This window comes from Balearica regulorum, chromosome 32, assembly GCF_011004875.1.
Source record: "Balearica regulorum gibbericeps isolate bBalReg1 chromosome 32, bBalReg1.pri, whole genome shotgun sequence".
Lineage (NCBI taxonomy): Eukaryota > Metazoa > Chordata > Aves > Gruiformes > Gruidae > Balearica > Balearica regulorum.
Genome location: NC_046215.1, coordinates 153565 through 177664, shown reverse-complemented (window position 1 = coordinate 177664; position 24100 = coordinate 153565). Strand labels below are relative to the sequence as shown.

General features: G+C 54.9%; 3 protein-coding genes across 7 annotated transcripts in view; 2 read left to right on the top strand and 1 right to left on the bottom strand.

Moving 5' to 3' along the window:
• The window catches only part of LOC104631832 (uncharacterized), a 244583-nt gene extending 220561 nt beyond the window's left edge, over window positions 1-24022 (top strand). Inside the window, 2 exon segments of the mRNA XM_075738298.1 lie at window positions 7110-7139; window positions 22084-24022. Coding sequence (XP_075594413.1) covers window positions 7110-7139; window positions 22084-23896 — 1843 coding nt within the window. The 3' untranslated portion in view covers window positions 23897-24022.
• LOC104643835 (uncharacterized) lies at window positions 710-5619 on the top strand. Of its 5 annotated transcripts, XR_012832770.1 has the most exons (11): window positions 712-861; window positions 1416-1612; window positions 1711-1742; window positions 2126-2548; window positions 2911-2959; window positions 3145-3291; window positions 3414-3542; window positions 4483-4582; window positions 4690-4766; window positions 5183-5266; window positions 5459-5619. XR_012832770.1 is itself a non-coding variant. In XM_075738397.1 (10 exons), exons 1-9 carry the CDS (start codon window positions 838-840, stop codon window positions 5218-5220), a joined length of 1116 nt encoding a protein of 371 aa, XP_075594512.1. In that variant the 5' UTR covers window positions 712-837; the 3' UTR covers window positions 5221-5266; window positions 5459-5619. The 5 variants fall into 5 exon arrangements, 4 of the variants coding, with proteins under 4 accessions (XP_075594510.1, XP_075594512.1, XP_075594513.1 ...); XM_075738397.1 differs by lacking the exon at window positions 4483-4582; XM_075738395.1 differs by lacking the exons at window positions 4483-4582; window positions 5459-5619 and having other exon boundaries at window positions 710-861; window positions 4690-5260.
• LOC104643836 (E3 ubiquitin-protein ligase TRIM7) lies at window positions 9262-16651 on the bottom strand. The gene is made up of 7 exons (XM_075738351.1): window positions 16053-16651; window positions 13569-13655; window positions 13253-13480; window positions 12530-12552; window positions 11910-12025; window positions 11542-11574; window positions 9262-10826 (listed from the first exon to the last, which is right to left on the bottom strand). Exons 1-7 carry the CDS (start codon window positions 16563-16565, stop codon window positions 10300-10302), a joined length of 1527 nt encoding a protein of 508 aa, XP_075594466.1. The 5' UTR covers window positions 16566-16651; the 3' UTR covers window positions 9262-10299.
• Window positions 24023-24100: the final 78 nt, after the last annotated feature.

Sequence of the window (24100 nt, the reverse complement as noted above, 5' to 3'; positions counted from 1 at the left end):
GATGGAGGTATTTGGGGTTAGGAGAAGCCGCAGGGAGAAACCACCAGCAGTGAAGATACCTGTCAAAAGCATCAAAATCCTCTATTTCGTGCTGCAAACAGTCACCGTGAAGGGATGCTTAGAGGAGAAAAAAGAATCGTCATGGGGTGAAAGACAAGTTCTACGACTCCAAGATCCCCCAGCAGCTTCGTCGAGGCTGTTCATGACGAGGTTTCAGCCGAGCAGAGGTGCAGCCCAGGTTACGGGTGGCTCTGCCTTCTCCTTACCCGACAGCAACTGGACCAAATCCCACCCGAGGAGATGAAAACCACCCTCGGTGGGGCTGTAAAATGCCAAAAAGTGCCTGTAAAGAGAAATATTTCAACTGGAAAAAAGGCCAAAGTTGGGAATATCTTCCCCCGCCTCAGCAGTGGGGCCTGAGCGATGCGGGGTCTGCGCCCCGCGTGCATTCCTAGCCCCACCAGGGCTCCCCCAGGAGTGAGGGACCTGGCACTGGGGCAGAGGGGCTGGGGGGTGCCGGGGGTTCACCGGGGGGTGCGGGGGGGCCCCGAGAGGCCTCGTCCCGCCGTCGTTATTCCATGGCTGTGTTTCCCGTGAGGCACCGCGCCCAGCGGGGCCCAGGACTACAACTCCCATCAGCCCCCGCGCGAGGGACTCAGTTTCCCGGCTCGCCTTGGAAGGATAGGCGTGGGGCAGCGCGCATGCGCCGCGGCGCGGAGCTGTAGGCGGGGCCTCCGCCATCTTGTCCTGGTCCCTGAGCAGTGTGAACGATGGGGGGGGCGTCCTGTGGATCTTAAAGGGGGCACGGTCCCGGGGTGGGGGCCACCTCCGGTTGAGATGGAGCGCGACCCAGCAGAGGAGGTTCGCCGGCGGGTGGGATGGCCGCGGCAGGGACGGCGGTAGTGGGCCGGAGCCTCGGCCCTTCTCTTCCCGTCGGTTTACCCTTCGCCGCCGCGGGGCCCGCTTTAAGGCCCGGCGGCGGGAACGGGACCGCGGTGGGGAGGGGAAGGGGGGGCTGGGGGGCCGCGGGGGTGAAATGGCGGGAGGCGGGGCTAGGGGCAGAGAGGGCGGGGTTTGCGGGGAGGGGCGGGGCTTGCGGACGAGCGGGAGGAGCCAGACGAAAGGGCGGGGGCTGTGGAGGGGAGAGGCCAGGCGGAGGCGTGGCTTTGGCGTGTGGGCGGGGCCAAGAGGCAGGCGAGGCGCGCCGTAGGGGGCTCAGAGGGGTGGAGCCAAGGTAGGGGGCGGGGACTAAAGGGGGCGGGGACAGCAGTATGGCCCCCCCCCCCCATGGACCCGGGCCCCCCCATGTCCCCTGAGCATCCCCCTGTGTGTCCCCAGACCCCTCCCCCCCCCATGGAGCCAGGCCCCCCCATGTCCCCTGACCATCCCCCTGTGTCCCCCCATCTCCCCCCCAGACCCCCCTCACGGAGCCGGGCCGCCCGGGCCGGCAGCGCGCCCCCGACTGCATCCGCCGACAGAAGCGACGGGAGCTGGACGCCCGCCGCAGCAAGTGCCGCATCCGCATCGGGGGGCACCTGGAGCGCTGGTGTCGCCTCAAGGAGCAGCTCGGCTTCGCCCTGCACTCCCAGTTGGCCCAGTTCCTCCTCGACAGGTCGGGGAGAGGGATGCAAACCCCTGAAAAACCCCTTAAAAACCCTTGAAATGGGGAAAAGAAAGGTTAAACTCACTCACTCTGTCTTCCCGCCACAGGTACAGCTCCCACGGCTGCGTCTGGAGCCCAGGTAGGTGCCTCCCACTCCAACTCCACATCGGCATTGATTATTTTGGGTCCAGAAGAGGTTTATGGTGAAGAGAGAAAATTCCTGTTGCGTTGAGCCTGAGCAGGAGGCAGTTTGTTCCCCGGGTTGGGTCGCGTTGGTGGTGTTGGCATCCCCAGCTTTATTCTGGGGGGGGTATTGGAGATTTTGGGGGTGGCTAAAAAAGGGAAGCTGTTAATGTGATGGAAACATCAGAACCTGCATGAGATGGTGGAGGAGGTGGAGGGAGACTCTTGCAGATGGCCCAGCCTGCCCCATGCTAGTTTTACACGATGGAGAACAACTGAAAAGCCAAAGCTTGGAGCTGTTTTTCACTTACTTGTCCATTTTTTTTGTGCCTTCCGAAGGTGAGCCGGAGCCCAACCTTCTCCACGCTGATGCCCTGCAGCGCCTGGTCGTCCTGTCCCATGGTCACGGCCAAGAGTGCGGTTTCATCCCCGACGTGAAGCCCCCGGCCCCAGGCAGCACCTCCCAGCTGGTGTGGGAGTGTGTGGCAGGGCACAGCTTCTCCTGGGGTGTCCCCGCAGCAGTGAGAGACCGTACCCCCACAACCAGCCACCACGGAGAGGAACAACGGGGGGATTCAGGGTGCAGCTCCCCACCAGGCACCGGCCGACGGCGCTCGCTCCGACAAGCGGGGCTGACTGCTGAGTCCAGCTCCGGGAAGGGCGATGCTGAACCGGAGGGAGCAGCGCAGTCACCCATCAGTGATGGGGACCGGAGGGAAGAACTGGGAGCTGGTAGTGATGATGGCAATGATGGCAATGCAGGTGAGCTGCTCTGTGTCCCCTTCTCCATCATTATTTCCCCCTCGGTCCTCTTGATTCCCTGTCGTCAGCCCTTCTCCCAGTCCTAGGGGCGCATTGACCACCTTCCCACTGAGATCAGACGTTCTCCCAACCCTGTTACCTCCTTCTTGCTCCTGAGATAGCAGCACCATCATGTAAAACAAATCTCAAAACTTGGTCCTCATTTCTTCTGGTCAGCAGGATGGCACCATGCAGGTCCTTTCCAATGCCTGCAGGCTTCCCAACCCTGCTGCCAGATCTACTCCCCATCCTCCTCCTCTCCCAACATCCTGGCTCAACCAACCCCATTTCAACTTACCACAACTCCTGTCATCTCCTTGCAGCTCCCCAAGTGCCAACGGAGACAGGGACCACAGCAAAAGATCACGGGAGGTGAGTGGCAGCGTGCGTGAGTCTTCCCCCACTGTATATCTGGGCTCTCTGGAGCTGAAGGTCAAAGTTGGACCCATCCATCTCATCCCTTGAGTTCCCCAACAGGCGGCCCATGTTCTAACAAAGGCCTTCCATGATTAAAACCTGTTGTGGCAGAGTTGACTTTGATCATTGCATTCCTGCAGCGTACTTGTCCCAGAGGAGAAAGTGGAGCAGGGGGCTGAGCCTCAAGAAGAAGAGGAGGAAGAGGAGGAGGAGGACTTTGCCGAGGATGATGACCTCACCTACACCGATGACCTGCGTGATGAGAACTACCACCCATCTCTGGACAGGTGGGGAGCGCTTAGAGCTGCTGGGAAGGAGCGTGTGGACTGAAACCCGCATCCAGCTGATGTCCTACCACGTCCCACCATCTAAACTGTCTTGCCCATCCCATGTCTGTCTTTTCTCCCAGTGACTCTGAGCCACAGCGACGACAAAGCCAGACCAAAACCCGTAAGAAAACCGTAAAGGAGGAGCAGCCTCCAAATGAGCCGATCCTGACCGGCTCTAGCCCATTGGAGGAGAAGAGTGGACGAGTCAGGTGAGTCACGACGGCCGTGTCAGTGTGGTGAAGGACATTGGGGTGTCTGTTTTGGGGCATGTTGGAGATGCTGCTGCTGCTGCTTTCCGTGCTGAGAAACCAGATGGAAACCATCCAACCCAATAGTAAATGATGTTCAAGCCCTGAGCTCTGGGCAGGACAGGAGCCACATGTCCCCAGGAGGGTTTAATCCTCTTCCTCACGGTGCTGCCGTCTGCAGGGCAGAGCTGCGTTGCCAGGCCTCGTTGGGTGTTGGTCTGGCACATGGATCTCGCTACGAGGGGCCTCGAGTCGTCATTTCATCCGCTGTGTGGCCGGGGAGCAAGGACATGCTGCTTGGGCAGGGCTTGAAGACCTCTTAAACCACCACTGTGGTGGGCGTTGAAGCCTCCAAGCAGCCTGGAGGTTTGCAGCAGCAGGAAAAAAAATAAATCCATACGTTCCACCCCATGCGTAAGCACAGAGACTCCTGTCCCCACCTATAGATACAGGGGCTCCTCCAGCACCCAGAGCGGCTCTATATAGCCCAGCTATATTGCCCAGCAGCTCAAGCCCATGGGGAGAGGTGAGTAGCAACAGCAGTGCTGCCAACCTCAAGCGTTGGTCAAGGGACAGCTTGAGAACGACCACGATTATTTAATTTGCAAGTGCTCTTCACCTCAGCCTGTTTGGGGCTGAAGGTTGGGTTTTAATCTCTCCTGCCTAGCTGCGTGGGCTGAAAATTCACTTTTCTGTTCTAAATAAGCTCAAATCATCACTCGATTATTCACTGGGTCTTTATGCAAGAGTATTAAATACCGGTTGGTCTCTATGCTGAAACAAGATGGTCTGTGCGTTGCCTCTTGGCTCTGACACACAAGGAGATGTCACCTCGCTGGATTTTTCTTACACTTTTAATACGACAAGGGCGTTAAACCCCCCCCTTTTTCATTGGAGTTAGCCAGAGCGACCACCTAACACCACCTTGTAACGCATCTTGCCTTCGTATATCCTACAAAAAATGGGACCAGCAGCAAAACACACGCCCCAAAACTCACCATGTAAGTATCATGCTGCTCCGTTAAGGCTTTTATTGATCTGCTTTTTCACTTCGACATGGTATCGCCGCTTCTTTTTGGTGCTAAATACCCTTCCCGTCTTCTTGCAGCTCTGAAACCGCCTCACAGCTCGCTGGAAGAGCGAACACGCTCCCGAAGTCCAGTCCCGGCAAAGGAAAACGTGACGGTAAATCTGGCATTTGCTTTTCTCCTCTCCCTGCGCACTGCTGGTCATGTAGCACGAGGGTGACACCGGGCCCTAAAATTCAATTTGAGGGTGGAAGGGTTTGTGTTAGGTCTGGGTAGTCCTTGTTAAGGCAAAAAATGAATTAGAAGAGGGATTTTTTTGGGTCCTGCACGCTTTCCATTCCAAATCCTGGTGTTCAGACCTCCAAAAGTACATCGGTGCCTAAAGATGCACCTGGAGATGGAAGCAGCCGTTGACTTTCCTGGGCAACCAGTGCAGTCTTGGAGCTTTTAACCCCCTCTCCAAAGCCCAGCCTAAACTTTAAGTCAGTGCTGCCCTTTTTAAGGCTCAGCTTGGTTACAGAGCTCCTATTTACAAGCATTGGATTAATTTTTTCCCCTCTTCTTTGTTCGCAGCAACTGGAAGAACAGAGTTAAAAGACTTTTATGAGTGAGAGTGTCCGGACTTCAGTGTGTTCATCCTCTTCTTGCTGCCCAAAGGTAATGCCATCGTGAGCTAATAAAACATTTTTAAAAGATAGTGGATGAAGATGCCCACCTCCTATTTTTATTCGGTGCTGAGGATGCAGTCTGGCATCATCGTCTATTAACGATCTCTTTCTTTCTCCTCCTCACAAAAGTACGCCTGGGTTTTTTTTTTGTTTTTTTTAACGTATCTTTCTTTAATTTCAGGATGTCAGCCAGAAATAGCTGCTGTTTCCATGGAGCTGCGGATAAATTATAGATCAAATGAGGCTGGTGTGAGGTCGACGGCAATCTTAAATGTCCTGGGATGTATCCAAAACCGTGTGAAAGCCTTTTTGTAACGAGTAATAAAGAATATATTCCTATTTATAATGTCTAAAAGGTGCATTTGTTAACGACATTTCCTGCTCCGATGGGGAGAAATACTGAATTCCCAAAAGGGGAGAAATTAAGAGGATGGTTTTAATGGAGGATTTGCTTGGAAATCCATCAGCTGCGAGGCTGGAGGACCATAGCTTCTCGGCTCTGTGCTTGGGGACAAAGACAAAACCCTCACTCAAGACCCTTCTTTCCTGTTGCAGCTGCAAGAGGCGAGCACGGCCGTGCGACGAGGACGTGGCCCAGATCGGCCCAAAAAGAATCAGGTACCCAGGGCTGGTGGGGAAGGGGAAGCTGCCGCGCTGCGCCATTTCCCAGCCCGACAAGGAGGCGCAGCTCAGCCCTTGTGTGGTGGGACACCCTTGGCTTCCTCCTGCAAGGCTTTATTTGCTTAAATTAAGCTTTTGATGGGTGAGGAGGACCTAGCGGGGTGCCAAATCGAAAAGCTACAGCTTTTTCGGGTCTCCTCCCCACTCATCCTCACCAAAGATGGTTTTCTACCTTCTCTTCCACAGGAAGGCGGCGAAACGCGAGATCCTCCTGTGTGACTTTGAAGGCTGCGGCAAGATCTTCTCCAACCGCCAGTACCTGAATGTGAGAGCTGGGAACAACCGTTGTCCTTAAATCCACTTCTCACACCCTGGGAGGTGCAGCCAAGCTGGGCATGAGCACCCGTCCCACTCCCAGGCTCTTCTGGGGCCATCAGAAGCTTTGGTGACCCACCAGATGGGTCAGGGTTTGCCTGTCCAAGCTCCATTTTGGATATCTTGGGTGTCATCCTAGAGCTGGAATCGGGCAACCCGAATTTCCCATGGCTTTCTGAAGCTGGATAATTGATACAGGACTTTTTGGCCCCGCACGTTCAGCAGCCGCTTGGCCTGCCTGAGGTCCCTTGAAGCTCCACCATGCTCTTCAGGGAGCAAAACAGGGGAGGCTATCGCTGGAAGGTGCCCTTGGGCTTCCTCCAAGCGCGGCTTCTCACTGCCGACCTCCTCTCTTCTTACTCCCCCTTTTTTCTCCCCAAAATGGCAGCACCACAAGAAGTACCAGCACGTCCACCAGAAGACCTTCACCTGCTCGGAGCCCAGCTGCGGCAAGTCCTTCAACTTCAAGAAGCACCTCAAGGAGCATGAGAAACTGCACAGTGGTGAGTCGGAGCATGTACTCCCTATATGGATATATACCTCCCTATACCTCCGCTCCTGGGCTACAGCTGCCCATACCCACATCCTCACCATTCACATTCGCATCCCTGACAGATGTTGCCACACCTGTTTGCTTTCTGCTCCCAAGATCTCATTTATCATCTCCATTTCTGTGCTGGGAAAGCATCCCACCTCCTAAAACACAATCCTGAAAGCTCCCCAACTGCTGGCTCACCCCCTAATTCTTTTTTCTTCCGCCCTGCAGACAAGCGGGACTACATCTGCGAGTTCTGTGCCCGTTCCTTTCGTACCAGCAGCAATTTGATCATCCACAGGCGCATCCACACAGGAGAGAAACCCCTGCAGTAAGTACCAGTCCCACTAACACAACTGCCAACTCTCCGCTCCACGTCAGGGTTTCTCCCCATCGCGTTTCAACCCAAATTTAGCTTCTCGGTGCTTGGGTGGGAGAGCCAAGTCCCTCGCCATGTTTAGCCAGAGGACTGGCTGTTATTTTTGCTTTGCCTAAAGGTTTCTGATTGCGCTCTGATCCAGCAGCTTCAGGATCAGCTTCAGGGCATGGGTTTGACTTGGAGAAGCTTAATAAGCTGGGACTTAATGAGAGCAACACAGTTCTTTGCCTGGAGGGTGTGCTGAAGCCACACAGAGCTAACGCAGCTTTGCTAAACCCCCGTAAAACTACAGCATCAAGATGAGGCGGGGCCGGTTCTCTCTCCCTTGTGCTTAATCCCTTGTAATACCTTTTTTAACATTGAATTCCATTCTCTTTTTCTCCCAGGTGCGAGATCTGCGGCTTCACTTGCCGCCAGAAAGCCTCTCTGAACTGGCACATGAAGAAACATGACGCCGACTCCTTCTACCAGTTCTCCTGCAACATCTGCGGCAAGAAGTTCGAGAAGAAAGACAACGTCACTGCCCACAAAAGCAAAAGTCACCCCGAAGCGCCCGGCGCTCCGCCCCAAACTGAAGCGAGCCAACGGCAGACAGTGCCATCCCCACCGCTGAGCTTCAGTGCAGGGATGCAGGCAGGGCTGGAGCACCCGGAGGCACCCGCAGCGTTGGCCGTGGAACCCCTGGAGATGCCGGGGCTTGGGGACACCCTGGGGAGCAGTGGTGAACTGGAGAAGACCCCATCTGCCATTGCAGCCTCGGCTGATTATCGAGGGGGTATCGGAAGGGAGCCAGGCGCACCCCGAGGCCGGGTGATGGATGGTATCGGTTCGTAGCATCCTCCGGTTCTTGGCCAAAGGAGGGACCAGAGAGCAGGATGGAGCAAGGTGAAATGATGCTGCAGCATGTCAAGGTGCCAAAAATCCCATCTTTCCAGGCAAGGACTGGCACTTCCCAGAGGAAATCCCAGCTTCTCCACCAAAACCCGGGCTTCCCTCGAGCTGGCAGCAGTGTTGCCGCAGGCAGAAAACCTCTTGCCTGGCTCCAGCTGCAAGGAGAGAGTGTGAGGTTGCCAAAGTCCTGGGCAGGATCCTGAATAAAGACTTATTTTGTGTAAAAACAAGTTTCCCGACTTGCACCGGCCACCTCTGCACCATGGCACTGAGGTTCTATGAAAAACAGAAGCAGAAAAGTGAGATTTCCACATGCGCGACCTGCCTCACTGCCCAGTCCAAAGGTTTTCTGCATTTAGCACAGCACTGCCCCGTATCTAAACCGCACTGTCAGCTTAGAGAAACCAGTAATGAAGGAACTGACCCAAAATTGGGGCTGAGAGGCCTTGGTGAGAACTCCCAGAGCAGGGATAAATGATGGGTTGGTGATGGAGAAGAGATGCTCTGCAATACCCCATCTCAGGGGCATCTGCTTTCCTGGTGCCATTTTATTTCTCAGAGCAGAAATTTGGGGAAATTTCCTGGGTTGGGGGGGAAACAGGCACCCCAATTTCTTCCCAATACAGGGCAGCAGCACCTCTCAACTTGCTCCTTCCCCAAGCACCCATGGTCGGTGCTTGCCTGTGGAAGGGCGACATCCCCTCACTGAGGGACTTCTGCTCACCCCAAAAAAGTATTCTTCACCCCTAAAAAAGAGCTTGATAGTACCAGGTGATGGGCACTGGCAGGGCCATGGGGAGCAACGAGGATTCACCCCCAAAACCAGGGTCCCTCTCCCCAGTTTCTGCCTCTCCAAGGGTTTATTTTAAAGGTTGTACATGTTTCATTCCTTTCCCTTTTCTAGCGGCTCTCAAAGAAAACAGCCATTGCCTCGATTTCTGACTTAAGAATTAAAATGTATCTATATACATGCAAGGAAAAGGTGGGGAGGGTCTTTAACCTCCAAAAGAATGGGCCTTTTTTGGTATTTAAAAGAAGTCAATTTACATTTTAAGATTTAATTTAAAATTGCAGGTAGTCCAAGGCTCCAAGTCAGGGTGATTCTGTGGGGCTCAAGGCTTGGGGCATTTCTTGGCAGTAGCATCACTGCAGGACCAAGCCTGTCCCGAGAGCAGCCGGCACAGAAGAAACAAACATCAGATTGTTGGGGTTTTTTTAGGGTTTTTTTTGTCTTTTTTGCACAGCAACTTTTATTTCCCCACTAAACAGAGTGACAGGGCAAAGAGACATAACAGCATCGCGGGATCACACGAGGGCGGGCAGGGGTTTATAAGCACGCGCGAGATCACACCTAAAACAAGGCTTCCCCCCTCCTTCCCCACGACACGCCTGGGTTTCCACTGGGACCTACCCACACCCATAAAGCCAACCCCAAAAAAACCTGTGATGCCAAGCACATCCGAGACACTCCAGGTTTGCGGCACCTCCACGGTTCTCCCTACAGTTTTTGGGTCGAGGCAAAAACCTCTGTCTCCCCTTTATTTCCCCCGCCTCGATCCCTGGGGCTGCGGCTCCCAGCATTTGGCTCTGCTCTGGCCCCACGGATGCTCAGCATTAACACGGGGTGAGGGGGAAATCATGGGGCTTTTGCTCTCTAGCAGCAGCAAAAGACGGGCTCGGCCCTTTCCCGAGGAAAGGAAAGCGAGGATGGGATGAGGGGGGGAAAGCTAAAAGGTGACCTGCAGAGGAACAGTGTCAGAAATCAGGGGTTGGGTTCAGTACCTCTCCTCCTCACGCAGGTTTTCTAGCCGAGAGCTTCCTGGGGTGCACAAAAGCAGACTGCTTTGGCTACAGATGGGTGCAGGATGCGATAATCCCCTAAGGTAGCTTTTCTCCCTGGTTACATCCCTGTTTACATGGGGCAGCCAACTTCAAAAACAAAAATATATGGGGTTGCTTATACAGCAGGGGGGGGAATAACCCCACAGAGGCTATTTAAGCAGCTGCCCTCAACAGTTGATGCCCCAGAGGAAGGTTTTCAGGGTAAAAAGAGACCCAAAAAAAACTTTTGAATGCAACAAGAAAAAGTTAACCCCAAAGCCAAACAAGGGACAATCATGAGTTTTGGGGTCCTTTGTCTGAAAGCAAGTGGAAAAAAAAGGGGACAGGATGGGGCACTACTTGCAGGTCACCTTAGGGAGGGATAAAGAAACTGGACGGATCAATTGCAAAGGGAGAGCGAGGAGCCCACATAGAAGAGCCAGAAGAAAGGAAAGATCTTTTCAGTGAAAGCGGCCGTGAAGGTGAAGATGGGAGCCATGTTATCGGCGTTGTAAAACGCCACCCACCCACCTTCGTAGTCCAGGTACACCCCAATCTTCCTGGGCCTCTCGCACAGGGACAGGGGCGTCTCCGGGGAGGTGAAAGCCTGATACTGATCCCAATTCTTTCCCTTCCAGTTCAACCCCACCGCCCAGATCCCCTCCTCTGGAGCAAAGTCGATTTTCTCCTTCCTCCGCACAGACTCACGGGCCGCCCCCAGGACCCAGCTCTCTCCATCTCCCACCTCTACCTCCCAGTAATGCCTCCCAGCTACAAAACCCTCCGCTGCCAGCACGCAGAAGGAGTAATCGAATCTTTTGGGGTTTGCTGGCAGCTCCTGGGGAGCGCTCCTGAGCCGTACACTCCTCTTGTCCTCCGACAGCACCAGGTAGGGGTTGGCAGTATCCGGGTCCAGAGACAGATCACCTGGGAAGGGGGAAAAGAAAAGCTTTTCAAGCACCCAAAGCACCAAGAGTCACAGAGGAACAAAGATCAGGCTCCGCTTTGTAATTAAAGCGGAGAAACAGCCAGATCTATGCTGCAAACCCACCAGCCTGCCCCATCCGAGACATCTCCTTGCTCTGGAATAGAAATTTCTGGGCAGAAATAACTTAAGTCACTGCCAAGTGCTGGCACAAATATCTTTGTGTTTAAGGGCTGTTCTTTTCCTCAGGGGACAATCAGGAACTAGGGCTGCACAGCCTGAGGACGACTGTGAGAGGGGAACATCAGAGACTGCTAAAGACAGGTCGTATCCTGAACCCAGCCAAGGAGACAGAGCCCACCCACGTCCCTGAACCACCAGCAAAGGCAAAGGTTGCAAAATCCACCTCTGAGCTAACTCAGCACCCACCAGTGGGGCCAAAGGTCTCCGGGTAGAGCAGATCAGCTTCTGCAGAGTCCTCTTAACCCCCCAGTTTCCTAAAAAAATTCAGGACTGCATCTTTCATGGACTCTCCCAGCAGCTGGATCCCTTTCCCCCCCCAGCTCCCTTGACAGCACAAGCAATAATTTTCTCCTCTCCTGCCCTCTAAGTCTAGCTTGAAGGTCTTACTGCTGAGACACCCCTGGGGAAGCTGAAACTCTCAAATTAAACCTTGCAAAAATGAAGGTCAGAGTCCCAAACCCAAACCGTGCTCACCTGTGTCATTCTCCAGCTCGAACCGGAGGTTCTCTGAGGGAAGAGAAGAAAGAAATTTAGATCCCTTCATGCATGGGGATCACCTATGCACACAGGACCTTGCTCCCTACTTTACAGCAAGCCACCAAACGCTGCTGCTTGGGAATGACCACCACGTCAAGCTTCCACGCAGAAACCCAAGGGAAAAGTGCTGCTTTTCAAGCAAACAGGGCTTTTTATTTTTGAGGAGCAGATGCTCAAAGAGTAAGAGTTCTCCAAACAAGCCCAAGATAAAAAACAAGAGCATGGCTCAAACCAAGTCATCTTTGAATTAAACGTAGGGGGTTAGGAGGCACCAACTTCTGAAGAAAACCTTTTTCAGCACTCACCCTTGAACTCCAGCAAAACCTCTTTCAGCACTGCACTCTTCTGGGAAAAGCTCTTGAGTTTCTTTTCCAGCTCTGTGAAGCCAGCCTCTGGCTTGCAAAACATCCAGCTCTCAAAGCTGGGGAGAAGAAACAAATATTAAGTTCCCCTCTGGAAAAAAATAAATAAAATAAAATCTCCAAACTAGAGGCAGGAAAGAAACCTGCTCTGGGACTGAAGAGGGTTGGTGTTAGGTTATTGTCCCTCTGTCAGTGCTTGTGAGGCCACACCTGAGGAGTAGGTCCAGTCTGGGGCACACAGATGTGGGGGGATCGATCTCCACGCCCTGGCTGGGGCTCAGCCCTGAGCAGCCCGATCCAGTGTTTAATACCAGTCCTGATGGGTCAAATTCAGTCCCTCCCCAACTGAATACTCTGTGGTTTTCTCTGGAAGGACTCTCAAACCCTCCCACAACCCACCTGCCGCAAATCCCCTTCGCAGAGATTTGGTTTGGCAGCACAGGTAACACCCAGGCGTGGGCAAGAATCACAAAGCAGGCGAGGAGGAAGCTGGACAGAGCATTTGCCCTTGAACTACGAGCTGAGGCTCCCAGTTAACCCAGCAAGGGCTCCAGTTCACTCACCTGCTTCCAGCTGGGGCAACACCCTGGACAGAGAGAAAAAAAAAAACCCACAAAGAAATTGATCAGTACAAGTGTCTCTTCTATCCTGCAGCCTCTAAAACCCTCCCCAAAACTGGCCCCACAGCTGCTCTGCTGAGGGGATCAGCTCTCAGCAGCTGTTTCCAAAGCAGAGTGCAATTGGACTCACAGAGATGGCAGAATTAGTTTAGAATTATGGGGTTTTATTTCCCCTTTTTCTTTTTTAGCCTGAGTGGGGGGAAAAAAACATGCTTCTTTTAAAAGAAATTTAAAAAAAAAAAATCATGATTGCCATCAAACTGCCAAAACCATGAGAATTCAGTGTTCACAGTGACAATGGAGTGACACAAACCAAAAACGTCTGGTAGGTTTGTTTGGGTATTTCTTAGTATCAAAGGGGGCCCAAGCAGCTTCACTACCACAAGGGCCAATTTTACCCCCCAAAACTGTGCTAAAATTTGGGTTCCCACCTGAAAAAACCAGCCCAGCAGTCCTACAGCAAGTCAAAACCCTGAATTCATAGATGGGCCAGCTCCAGCACGGGGTTAATGGACCTGAGCTGCTCCCCAGCGGGGCACATCAGCACCCTGTGGTCCCTGCAAATGGATTTTTGTCCCCAGGGGTCCCAACCCCAAGCTCTCCCTGGTTTTACACCCTGCTATACCATAACCTCGGGGCTGGGAGGACACATCCCAGCAGGCTCACCTGCCCAGACTGGTTTCCTGGGCCGTTCTCCCCTCCTTGCTCACCCAGCAGCTTATCGAGCTGGGCAATCTCCTCGGAAAGCCGGGAGACACTCTCATCTCTCCTCTTGATGATGTCTCTGTCTAGCTCCTCCAGACGGGACAGCAGGAGCTGCTCCTTCTCCTCCAGGAAGCCCCGGAGTTCCTTGCACTCAGCCACAATCTTCTGCCTCTCCACTTCTGTCTGCTTCTGCAAAATCCAGAGGGGAAACCCACGTGAGACCAATGTCCCCACGGCCAGGGAGGGTTCAGGGAAAACCCCATCCCGAGGTACTCACCAGCAAGTCTTCGCTCTGCCTCTCCCTCTCAGCCTTGGCTTCTTCGCGCCCTTTCCTCAGGGAGCTCAAATGCTCCTGTGGCACCTCCTGGAAGGAGAAAGAGGAGATCTGTTGGGAATCCTTACTACTTGGGATCAGGAACACAGAGCAAAGGGATGGTGGGGGATTCCCTCCAGCAATGCTGCTAAAACTGCCCAAATTTCATCAACTATGTATTTTCTGCAGCTGGAGAACACCATGAACTCAAACTGAGGTGAGGCCATCACCCCACCATGTCCTCCCCTGCCCTGTTATCCTCAACCCTTACTTTTGGGCATGCCAAGAAAGCCAAAACTTCCCCAAACAGCCCCAAAACTCCCAAGCAGTTCAGAGTCAGGTGCAGGAGAAAGAAGCAAGGGCAGCATGGCAAAAAAAAAAAAATTTGAGCCAATTTTTAGCTCCCTTTAAGAGCACAGCTGCAAACACAAACCACCAAATCCCACCCACGTGAAAATCCCTTCTGTCCCAGCACCCCTCAGTATCGCTTTCACATCCCGGGGAGACCAGCCAAGGCACCCCGACATCTGCCTGAATCCCACTGAGATGGAGGGGCTGGCCACTTCCAAGCTGCTCGTTAAATTTATTAATGGCTTATTACTGGAAACCACCGCACTAATTTAAGTCATTTGACCTCCAAGGAAGACAGGAGAGGCTCCTAGCAACACCGAACAAAAAGCAGCAGGGCTTTTGGAGCAAGCAACGACAGATCTTTTATAAATAAAAGACAGAGATTGTGCTGTGCAAACCAGGGCTTGCTACCACATGTCTCACAATAACACAAAATTCAAGCACGAGCGATAAAAGCAAAGGGCAGAAAAAAAGGGGGTACAGGTTGCAAGCAGCCCTTAAGGGGCAACAACCACTTGTTAAAAGCCCATAAAAGCAGATTAACGAGGGGAAAAAACCCCAAGAGAGCAACAGCCTGAGCAGCATTCAATGTCAGACCTGCCTAAAGGCCCTGCAGTCCTAAAAAAGGACAAACACTCAAATCTGGGGGGGAAACAACGCCAACCTGAGCTCCAGCTTCCCACCAAGAGCAACCATGGCCACCAAAGATGGTAAGGACAGTGCAGCCGGGCACCCACAGCAAATTCAGTATGAAATCCAGTATAAAAGTGTTTGGTGCCACCTGCCTCGACACCAATAACTGCAAGAATTAATGCGCTGCGATTAACGATCATGCAAATCCCTTCCCCGATCCACCGTGATCAGCCTGGCTGCGCCAGTGCCACCCTCCTCCTCCTCCTCCTCCGGCTGTCGCTGCGCAGTAAACATCCGTTCCCCATCCGGCATCTTGGTTTTCCTCCACCTTGCCGGAGAAACAAGGCCTGGCTGCTCAGGATCAGGCTGCTGTGCTCACACACCTCTTAATTACTAATTATTTCCACCAGAAAGCCCTCCTGCATCATGACATGTGGGTCTCCCCTTTATCACCACAGCAGAGACTGAACAGCACTGGAGGCTGGGCTCCGTATTTGCTCTGCGTCACGTTGCTAAATCACCCTGTGCTAGCTTTTTCTGGGGGGAAAGTCACTCCTGGGGATTCCTGCTTCACTTTAGCCCCAGATTGTGCTCGTTGCTAAAAAAAGAAGCCCCTCCACGCCCAGGAGCCAGGCTCCATGCTCACTCCAGAACGTTTTTTCCCCAGGGAAGTAAGAACTGAGGATTTTGGGGTGCCCAGCAGTATTTTGCAAGCTCACACCCGCACAAATGCAATCCCAGGGATTCCTATGCCAGCCTGATATTATTTCGCACAGGGGACAAAACCAGCTGACTCCCCTCTCCCAGTACCTTCCCAGTTAAACCGAGCTCCATTTTGCACTGGGGCCACTCCCCCATCCTGCCCTATGGCATGGGGTCAGCGCCCAACACAGGGGATCCCCATCTGGGGAGGATGAGTCCCTATCTCACACCATATCCTGCCCCACTGCATGGAGAAGCACCCAGCTTGGAAGAGGGTCCCCAGTGGGGCTCCATTCTGCACTCCACACCCTGAGGGCCCCCATTATCCTCACTACCCTGCAGGTATATATGAATGGGGGATCCCTATTGCACCTTACACACTGGGGGCAGCGGGTCACCAGTAGGTACAAAGAGGGGGGGGTCCCCAATACACCCAAGGAGCATTGCCTCCCATGGGGAGGGGGCTCCCCAGTGCACGCCCAATTCGGGGTGAGGGTGTCCCTGCAGATTCTCCCTTCGCATAGAGAATCATTATTGCATGCCCCATCCTTGGGGGTGGTCTCCTGCACCCAAGAAGGGCTTCCCGGAGAGTGTCCTCACTGCACCCCCACATCCTGGGGGGGGTCACCTACCGCACCCGACGTGGGGCCCCCAGTGCACTGCTGCCCCGGGGGGGGGGGGGCGGTGGTCCTTACCGCAACCGGTATGTGACCCCCAGCTCCCTGCCGCCCCCGGGGCTCCCCCGCCACCCCCGGCACTGACCTCTGCGGCGTGGGCCGCCTCCTCGGCGGGCAGCACGGTGTGGGTGCGGTGCTCCCGGGAAAGGTGGCAGACGACGCACACGGCGCGGCGATCCTGGACGCAGTAGAGCCGCAACGGTTCTCCGTGGTGGGGACAGCGCGGCGGCCCCGGCGGCCCGGGCGGAGCGGCAGCGGGGAGAGGCGGGGCGGGGGCGGGAGGCCCCGGCGGCGGTTCAGCTGGGCCCGGCGGCAGCCCCAGCTGGCGGACGATGTGGACGATGTTACCGAGAGAACGGTTGGGGCGGAAAAGCCGCTGCGGCACCGGCTCCCGGCACTGCGGGCAGCAGAGCCGCCGCGCCGAGTCCTCCCAGCACTGGGTCACGCAGGCGCGGCAGAAGTTATGACCGCACTCGGCCACCAATACCGGGTCGTTGAAGTACTCCAAGCACACCGGGCACGTCAATTCGTCCTGCAGGCTGCGTGCCGCGCTGCAGGGAGCGGGCGGTACGGCGGGGGGAGCAGGCGGCGCCTCCATCCCGGCTGCGCTGAGCTCCGCGCTCCGCTCCGCGCCGCTCCGCCGTCCGTCTGCTGGGCGGGAGGGGCGGCGCCGCGCATGCGCAAGGCGAGACAAGGCGCGAGGACGCCTGCGTCTTTCCCCGCAGGGGGGCGTACTGCGCCTGCGCGGCCAGGAGTGGGCGGGGCCTGCAGCATGAGGGGCTATGGGGGGCGGTCCCTATAGGGCGTTGGGGGAACCCGGATGTCTGGGTCCCTATAGGATGTTGGGGGGGGTGGGGTGGGGTGTGTGTAGGCATCGGTGTCTATAGGCTGCTGGGAGGGGTGTGTGTCCCTGTAATGTGCTGAGGGAGCCCGGATGTCTGGGTCCTTATAGGATGCTGGTGGGGAGTGGATGTATAGGTGCCTATAGGATGCTGGGGGGGGGCGTGTCCTTATAGGTTGTTGGGGTGGGGGGAGAACGCGTTTCCATCCCTATAGGATGCCGGGGGGGATGCATTGGTGCCTATAGGATGTGCAGGGGGCAGCCAGACACATGGGTCCCCCCACCTGCCCTGTAAAAGGGGCCCCCCATGACGGGCAGCTCCATAATCGCTGAAAATTAAACTTTAAATATACGTTAATTCACCCAGATCTCCTCAGGCTGTCCCTGGGAAACAGATGCTACTACATCACATCTTAATACTATTACATCACATCTTAATACTATTACATCACACCTTAATAATCGCTAAAAACAATTGTCTTAATGTGTCATGATTTGACAACAAAGTGTCTTTGTTAAGCTGAACGTGGGCCATCTCCTACTTTAATTTTTATTAATTATTCTTCTACCAGCCCCAATAAAACTTCCTCCCATTTTTCCTGGGTTTTTTCACCACCGGAATGGGGCAAAGGGATGTTTTTTGGGGTGCCCCTAAATCAGGTTAATTCACCCCAAAGCCAGTGAGGCAGCAGGGTTGGGATGCATTGTGCTCAAAACCCATCCCAACAACCCCCATGATGTTTAATTAATTTAAATCGCAGCTTTGCAATCATAATTAAGCCTTAACGACACTATTGGCCAGTGGGTGGTTTGCCTAGCTTTGCTTTTTTAGCATTTTCAAACCTTTTTTTTTTTGGTAAAAAAAAAAACAAAAAAGAGATGCCATGTGGGTTTGGAACTGTCCTGAGTGGCAGCAGACCCTCAAGGCAGCCCGTTTTGCCTCAAAATTAGTGCTTTTTGTGGAAATGGGCACATTTTTGCCCCAGGCTCGCTCACCTGTCATCCAGCAGCTGGGTTTTCCAGCATAAAGCATTAAATACTGCAAAAAAAAAGTTCGGAGAACTCCCTGTGGACCTTTTTTGTTCCTTTAGAAACGCATTTTCAGGGGGTGGTGGTCACTGAACCGAAGGTTTTTGATGTGAAGGTGGGAAGAGAGGATTTTTTTGGGGTGGTTTTCACAGCATCGGCCTCTCTGCTGTGTAACCTCTCCGCCATGTCACAAGTGTCATGGATCACCTTGAGAGACCTAAATTCAGGGAAAAATAACCCAAACCCTCCCTGCACCCATGCAATAGCCCTTCCCTAGATTTACAATCCCTACCAGGAGAGTCTCTCTTGCTGCGGGAGAAGCATGAGGCAGATGGGGGATACACCACAATTTCTCTGCTTTTCTTTAAATTTTCCTCACTGTCTCTGGTGAAATTTGCTTTGGGGAGGAAATATTTGTGGAAGACATTACTAGTGGATCGGGGAGGGTGGAAATTGGGGGGAAAACCTGCTAATTCAGGGCCTGAGGGTTGCGATCGCCTCAGAGGGGAGGTGCCCGCTTCCAAAATGGCGGCCCGCGCCCGCTTCCAAAATGGCGGCGCCTGCCCTCTTCCAAAATGGCAGCCTCACCTTCAGGCAGGGCAAGAGGGAAGATGGCTGCGGCCTCCTCCTCAGTGTGGGGCAGTCAGGGCAAGTGGGGCGAGATGGCCGCGGCCTTCCCCTTGCTGCTGGGAGGGCCCTGCTCAAGATGGCCCCTGGGGGTGTGAAGCCCCCAGGGGCCATCTTGGATGAGGGCAGCCAGCTGGTGTTGCCATGGCAACAGGCCCCATCGGGGGCAAAGCCCCCCAAAAGGGCCACTGTGGCCGGGGTGGGGGGGGAGACGACACATTTTTGAGGCATCTGTGAACCCAAAACCACTCACGGGGCTCTTAAACACATTTGGGCTGTGCTCCTTGCTGGCCTGAGATCCCTGACATGCAGGCATTGACAGAAAACCCCCCTTTTACCCCCAAAACCAGACCCTTTCCCCTCTGTAAAGAATTGGTATGGCCACCACAATGTGAGGGTTTCTGCAGATCGGCAGCCCAGTCCCCTCAGCCCACACTTGCTAAAACGTCCCCAAGTACCCTCCCCCAGCTCCAAATTTAGGAGTTTTTGCCCCAAAGTGCTCCTCAATGGCTTTATCACGAATAAATTTACGGGGCCGGCAGCAAGGAGCTCCCCCACTGCAGCCCTCCGTAAGGAAAATGGCACATCCCCATCTCCACAGAGGGGCAAGGGAATCCCAAACCCTCCTTTTTTCCACATTTTGTGAAAAAAATCCACCACCCTGGTGAGCGTTTTTCACTTTGCAAGGTGCTTTTATATATAATTTTTTTAATTTCCGCCCAGGGACACCTTCACTATTACCGCCAGAGGGCCCTGGCAATTGTGCAGAGCTCTTTTCTCCCCTCTCTTTTTTCTTTCCTCTTCTTTTTTTTTTTAATTCCTTCCTTCCTTTTTTTTTTTTTTTTTTTTTTTTTTTTTTAACTCTTATTGCTCGGGATAGCAGAGCAACCGAGCTTCCCTGGTCACGCCACGGCCGCCGCACCGTGCTGACCCTATCCCTGTGGCCCTCGCATCTCCGGGGGGGACATACCACAAACAGCCCCTTGCAGCTCCCCTACCCCATTAATTTTTTGGGGAAAAAGGGGCTTTCTGGGGGGGAAAAGTGTGTGTGTGGGGCATCTCCGAGCTTTACAGACAGCACCTCCCAAGCCGGAGACCACAGGTAACGGGGAGGTTCGGTCTTTGGATGAGGAGAAGGAGCAGAAAATGGCTGCTATTTTTTTTTTTTCCCATCCCCTTCCTTTCCCCCTCCATCCTTCCCTTCCTCTCTCCTCCCGTCCCCTCCGGCTCTCCTCCCCGGGGTGCCTGCACACACACCAGGCTTAAACTTGGTGCCCGGATGCTGTCCATCCCTGGGAAGGGGGGGAAAACAATTTAAAAAACCCACAAAAAAACCCCCACCAAAACCCCAGCCCCATTGTCTTTTTGCAGGCTTCCCCCCTCGTTTTGTTTGGACGGGTGGGTTTCATTTTTGGATGGGCTGCTGCTGCGGCCGGGGGCTGGGAGTGGAGGTGTCTGTGAGGGCATGCATTATTGACCCCTTCTTAAAATTTAATTTTTTTATTTTTTTTTTTAGCAGGATGGCAAACCACCGAGGAATAAATGAAGCAGGCTGAAATGCTGGCTTCAAAAAAAACCAAACCAAACAACAAAAAAAGGCAAAAATTGCAGGAGGGATCTGCGGTGCATGCTTGAAATTGCTCTTTTATTCCTGGCATCAGTAAGTCGGTGACAACCTTCTGCAAATCCACCTTTTCCCAACCTACCTCCTCCGTCCTCCACAGCTGTAACAGCTCTGCTGCTAGGAAAAAAAAAAAAAAAAATCAACCCACGCGCTGGGATCCTAATACACCCGCTACTCACAGAGGAGGCTGAGGAAACGTTTGAGGGAGTGGTGGTAATTTGCTTTTAAATTATTTTTGCAAAGGACAGCACCAAACCCTCTTCCTATAGCTGGGAAAACTCTTTTTTTTTCCCCCCAAGCGCAGGCTCTGAGCACTGGTGTTTTGCATAGAGAAATAACTGGGTTATTTATCCTCTTTGAGAAGCAGGAGCGATTGCTATGGGGTGGTTTTTTTTTTGGGGGGGGGTCCTGGAAAATTTGGGGCAGTAATCTCTGGGTGAAGGATCCTGTGGATGAGCACCCAGGGTTTGGTACAGTAGGAACTGGCTGTTAAATCTGGGTGAAAATGAATTTTAGTGTAAGGATCTCTCAGCAGAGCATTGTCTGTAGAAACATGTTCTTCATGGGCTGGGTTTTATCTCTTTTTTCATTTTTTTATGGAACCATGCTGTCTTTGTTTCTGTTCTTCCCCTTCTGCTTCCTCCTCTCTATTAACTTTTAGGAAAAAAATAATAAATAAAATTGTTCAGCTATATTTGATAGAGGAAGAGGGTATAAAGTTCCTGCAAGATTTGGGAAAATACGTGGTGGGGTAAAGGATGGAGGTTTTTATTAGCTGCCTGTCACCACACTTTTTACCCATATTGTGATTTGTCTCAGCCTTTCTCTTAGCTTATTAGAGAATAATCATCTATTGGATTATTAGAGAATCCCCAGGTTAATAATACAGAGGGGTTTGCATGAAGAGTCCAACCGAGGGATGCAAATCTATAGGATGATGGCTGGTGATGCCAGCTTATGGGGGGTTACCTCCTCCTTGCAGGGGGTCTGGTGGCACCAGCCATGGAGCCGTACGTCCTGCTGGACCCGCGTCAGAGAGCGCTGTATCGTGACGTGATGCAGGAGAGCTACGAGACGCTGATGGCGCTGGGTGAGGAACCTACCCCTCCTGTGGCAGAAAACTTGGGGTGGACAGAGGGATCCGTCTTCATCCAAGGGGTGCTGGGGTCAGGGGGATGGGCAGGGCAGACCCTCCTGACCCACGTTGCTCATCCTCCTCTCTCTTTTCCAGAATTCCCCGTTTCTAAGCCCGATCTGCTGTCCCGCCTGGACCACGGGGATGAACCTACAGCCCTGGATCTCCACGTGCCCAGGGACACCCCAGCCGCAGGTGAGCCTCCGATCACACCGCAGCACGGGAAACAGCCCAGATTCAGCTCCTGCAGGTGTGGAGGGCTTCCCCCACTGCCAGCCTCCCACCAAAATGACCGAACCCCCACCATAATGGTCGTGGCTGCTGCTGTACCCCAGGCTGCAAGCCCTGCTTTGGTCACGGCATGGAAGGAAGATGGTGGGGAGGAGAGACTGTAATGCCAGAGGGATGTCCTGGCCAAAATGGAGATGCTGGACTCCCTTCCCAGACAGCCGCGTTTCTGGTGGCGGTGGATTAATTACCACATCCATGTTGGTGGCAGAGAGGAGCAATGGGGATTGGAGATGCCTCTTCTAGAGGTGCCTACCTGGAAGAGTGTGTGAAATAAAAAAGGTGGAGGAATCCCTCCTTGTTTTCCTTTTCCTACTACTTTCCCATCTTCCCAGCCCTGGGAGACATGATGTCTCCTGCCCAGGTTGTGTCTGTCTCTCTTTGTGCCCCACAGAGGATGGAACAGGAGCGGAGCAGGAAACCCCTGGAGAAGAAGCTGCTGAGAAAGAGCCTGAAGTGGTGAAACCTGCGGGCGAGGAGCATCCTTCGAGCCCCACCAAGACCAGGGCGAAGGCAGGCAAGAGCGGGAGTCTGGGGGAGATGCCCACACACCCAGGCGAGAGCCAACCCAGCAACATGTGCGGCGAGTGTGGGAAGAGCTTCAGCCACAAGTCAGCCCTGGTGAAACACCAGAAGATCCACACTGGCGACCGCCCCCATGAATGTCCCGACTGCGGCAAATGCTTCATCCAACGTTCGGACCTCACCATCCACCAGCGGGTCCATACGGGTGAGCGGCCCTATGCCTGCCCCGACTGCGGACGTCGCTTCAGTGTCAGCTCCTCCTTGCTCACCCACCAACGTACCCACGCGCCCAGTGGGGAGAAACCCAACCGCTGCCCCCAATGCGGCCGCAGCTTTGCCGATCCGGGGGCCCTCGACCGGCACCAGAAGAGCCACCTTGGTGGGAAGCCCTACGAGTGCGGGGTGTGTGGGAAAGCCTTCGCCTGGAGCTCCCACCTTGAGCGGCATCGGCGCATCCACACTGGCGAGAAGCCCTTCCAGTGCGCTGAATGTGGGCGAGCCTTCGCCTGGAGCTCCCACCTCGACCGCCACATGCGCACCCATGCTGCTGCCGCCGCCGCCTCCGAGGATGAGGAGGACGGGGAGGCGGAGGAAGAGCCCCCACCACCCCCCCAGAAATGCGCTGACTGCGGCAAGCGCCTCAACCACCAGACGGACCCCCAGCGCTTCAAGCACAAGGGTACCCAGACGCCGCCAGCGGGTGCCGAGCCTGCCGGCAGCCCCCCGCGGCCCTACCGCTGCGAGCAGTGCGGCAAATGCTTCGGCCAGAGCTCCAACCTCCTCAAGCACCAACGCGTCCACACCGGCGAGCGGCCGTACCCCTGCCCAGATTGCAAACGCTGCTTCCGCTGGGGCTCAGCCCTGGCCAAGCACCAGCGCACCCATGCCCGGCAGCAGCAAACCAATGACGCCGCCAAAACCGTGTCGGCAGTCACCGAGGAAGCTGGTGCTGGAGGAGGCGGCAGCAAACCCTACCCATGCGGGGCGTGCGGGAAGAGTTTTGGCTGGGTCTCACACCTGGAACGCCATCGCCGCATCCACACTGGGGAGAAGCCCTTCCGCTGTGGTGAGTGCGGGCGGGCATTCGCTGTCAGCTCCCACCTGGAACGGCACCGCCGGGTACACACCGGTGAGCGGCCCTACCGCTGTGGCGAGTGCGGGAAGAGCTTCGCCGTCAGCTCTACCTTGTTGGCTCATCGCCGCACGCACGCCGCCCAACCAGGCCGGCCCCATGCCTGCCCCGAGTGTGGCAAGGGTTTTAGCACGCCGGCCAGCTTGGAACGGCACCGGCGGCTTCACCGGGGCGAGAAACCCTACCAGTGCGGTGTCTGCGGCAAAGGCTTTGCCTGGAGCTCCCACTATGACCGGCACCGGCTCACCCACACCGGTGAGAAACCCTTTTCCTGCGCCCACTGCGGCAAATGTTTTGGCCGCAGCTCCCACCGCAACCGGCACCAGCGTGCCCACGCACAGGGCAACTCAGAGAAGCGGCACATCTGCCCAGAATGCGGCAAAGCCTTCAGCCTCGGCACGGCCTTGGCGGCTCACCAGCGACTCCATGCCACCACTGGCACTGGGGGCCGCAGCCCCCTCTCCTTGCTGCCGCCCGCATGGTGGGAGGGTGAGAGGCGAGAGGGGACATCCCCCCCCGCCGAGCTCTGGCCTGAAGACCCCAGCTCCGTTTTCCAGCAGCACCCCGTGCCTTCCTCCTCCTCCACTTCCACAGCCCCCAGGGGCTGGGCTGCCAAGGCTCTCCTGCCCCCCACCATGGCATGGAGGCCTGGGGAGGGGGATGCCCTGCAAAGCGATGCCTCTGCCCCCCAGGAGCCCTGGGCTTCCCTGCCTCCCCCCAGCTCCTGAGATGGGGCTGTGGGGGCCAGGGGGGTCACCCTCTGCTTTTGGGGACACCCCACGGCTGAGGATGGGGGCTGGCCTGTCCCCCACTCCCCGGCACAGGGTAGGAAAGGGCCATTCAGCAGGTGGGGGGGGCCCCAGGGTACCTTGGGGTGGGGGTCATGGTGGGGAAAGGGGGGGGCAAAGTGGTGGTGGGGAAGGGGGGGGGTG

Coding starts and splice junctions, on each gene's coding strand:
- LOC104643836 (XM_075738351.1), bottom strand. CDS start 16,565: ATGGAGGCGCCGCCTGCTCCCCCCGCCGTACCGCCCGCTCCCTGCAGC. Junction 13,656..16,052: donor AGGCGGCCCACGCCGCAGAG/GTCAGTGCCGGG, acceptor TTCTCCTTCCAG/GAGGTGCCACAGGAGCATTT. Junction 13,481..13,568: donor GGCAGAGCGAAGACTTGCTG/GTGAGTACCTCG, acceptor TGGATTTTGCAG/AAGCAGACAGAAGTGGAGAG.
- LOC104643835 (XM_075738395.1), top strand. CDS start 838: ATGGAGCGCGACCCAGCAGAGGAG. Junction 1,613..1,710: donor GCCCAGTTCCTCCTCGACAG/GTCGGGGAGAGG, acceptor TTCCCGCCACAG/GTACAGCTCCCACGGCTGCG. Junction 2,960..3,144: donor ACAGCAAAAGATCACGGGAG/GTGAGTGGCAGC, acceptor GCATTCCTGCAG/CGTACTTGTCCCAGAGGAGA.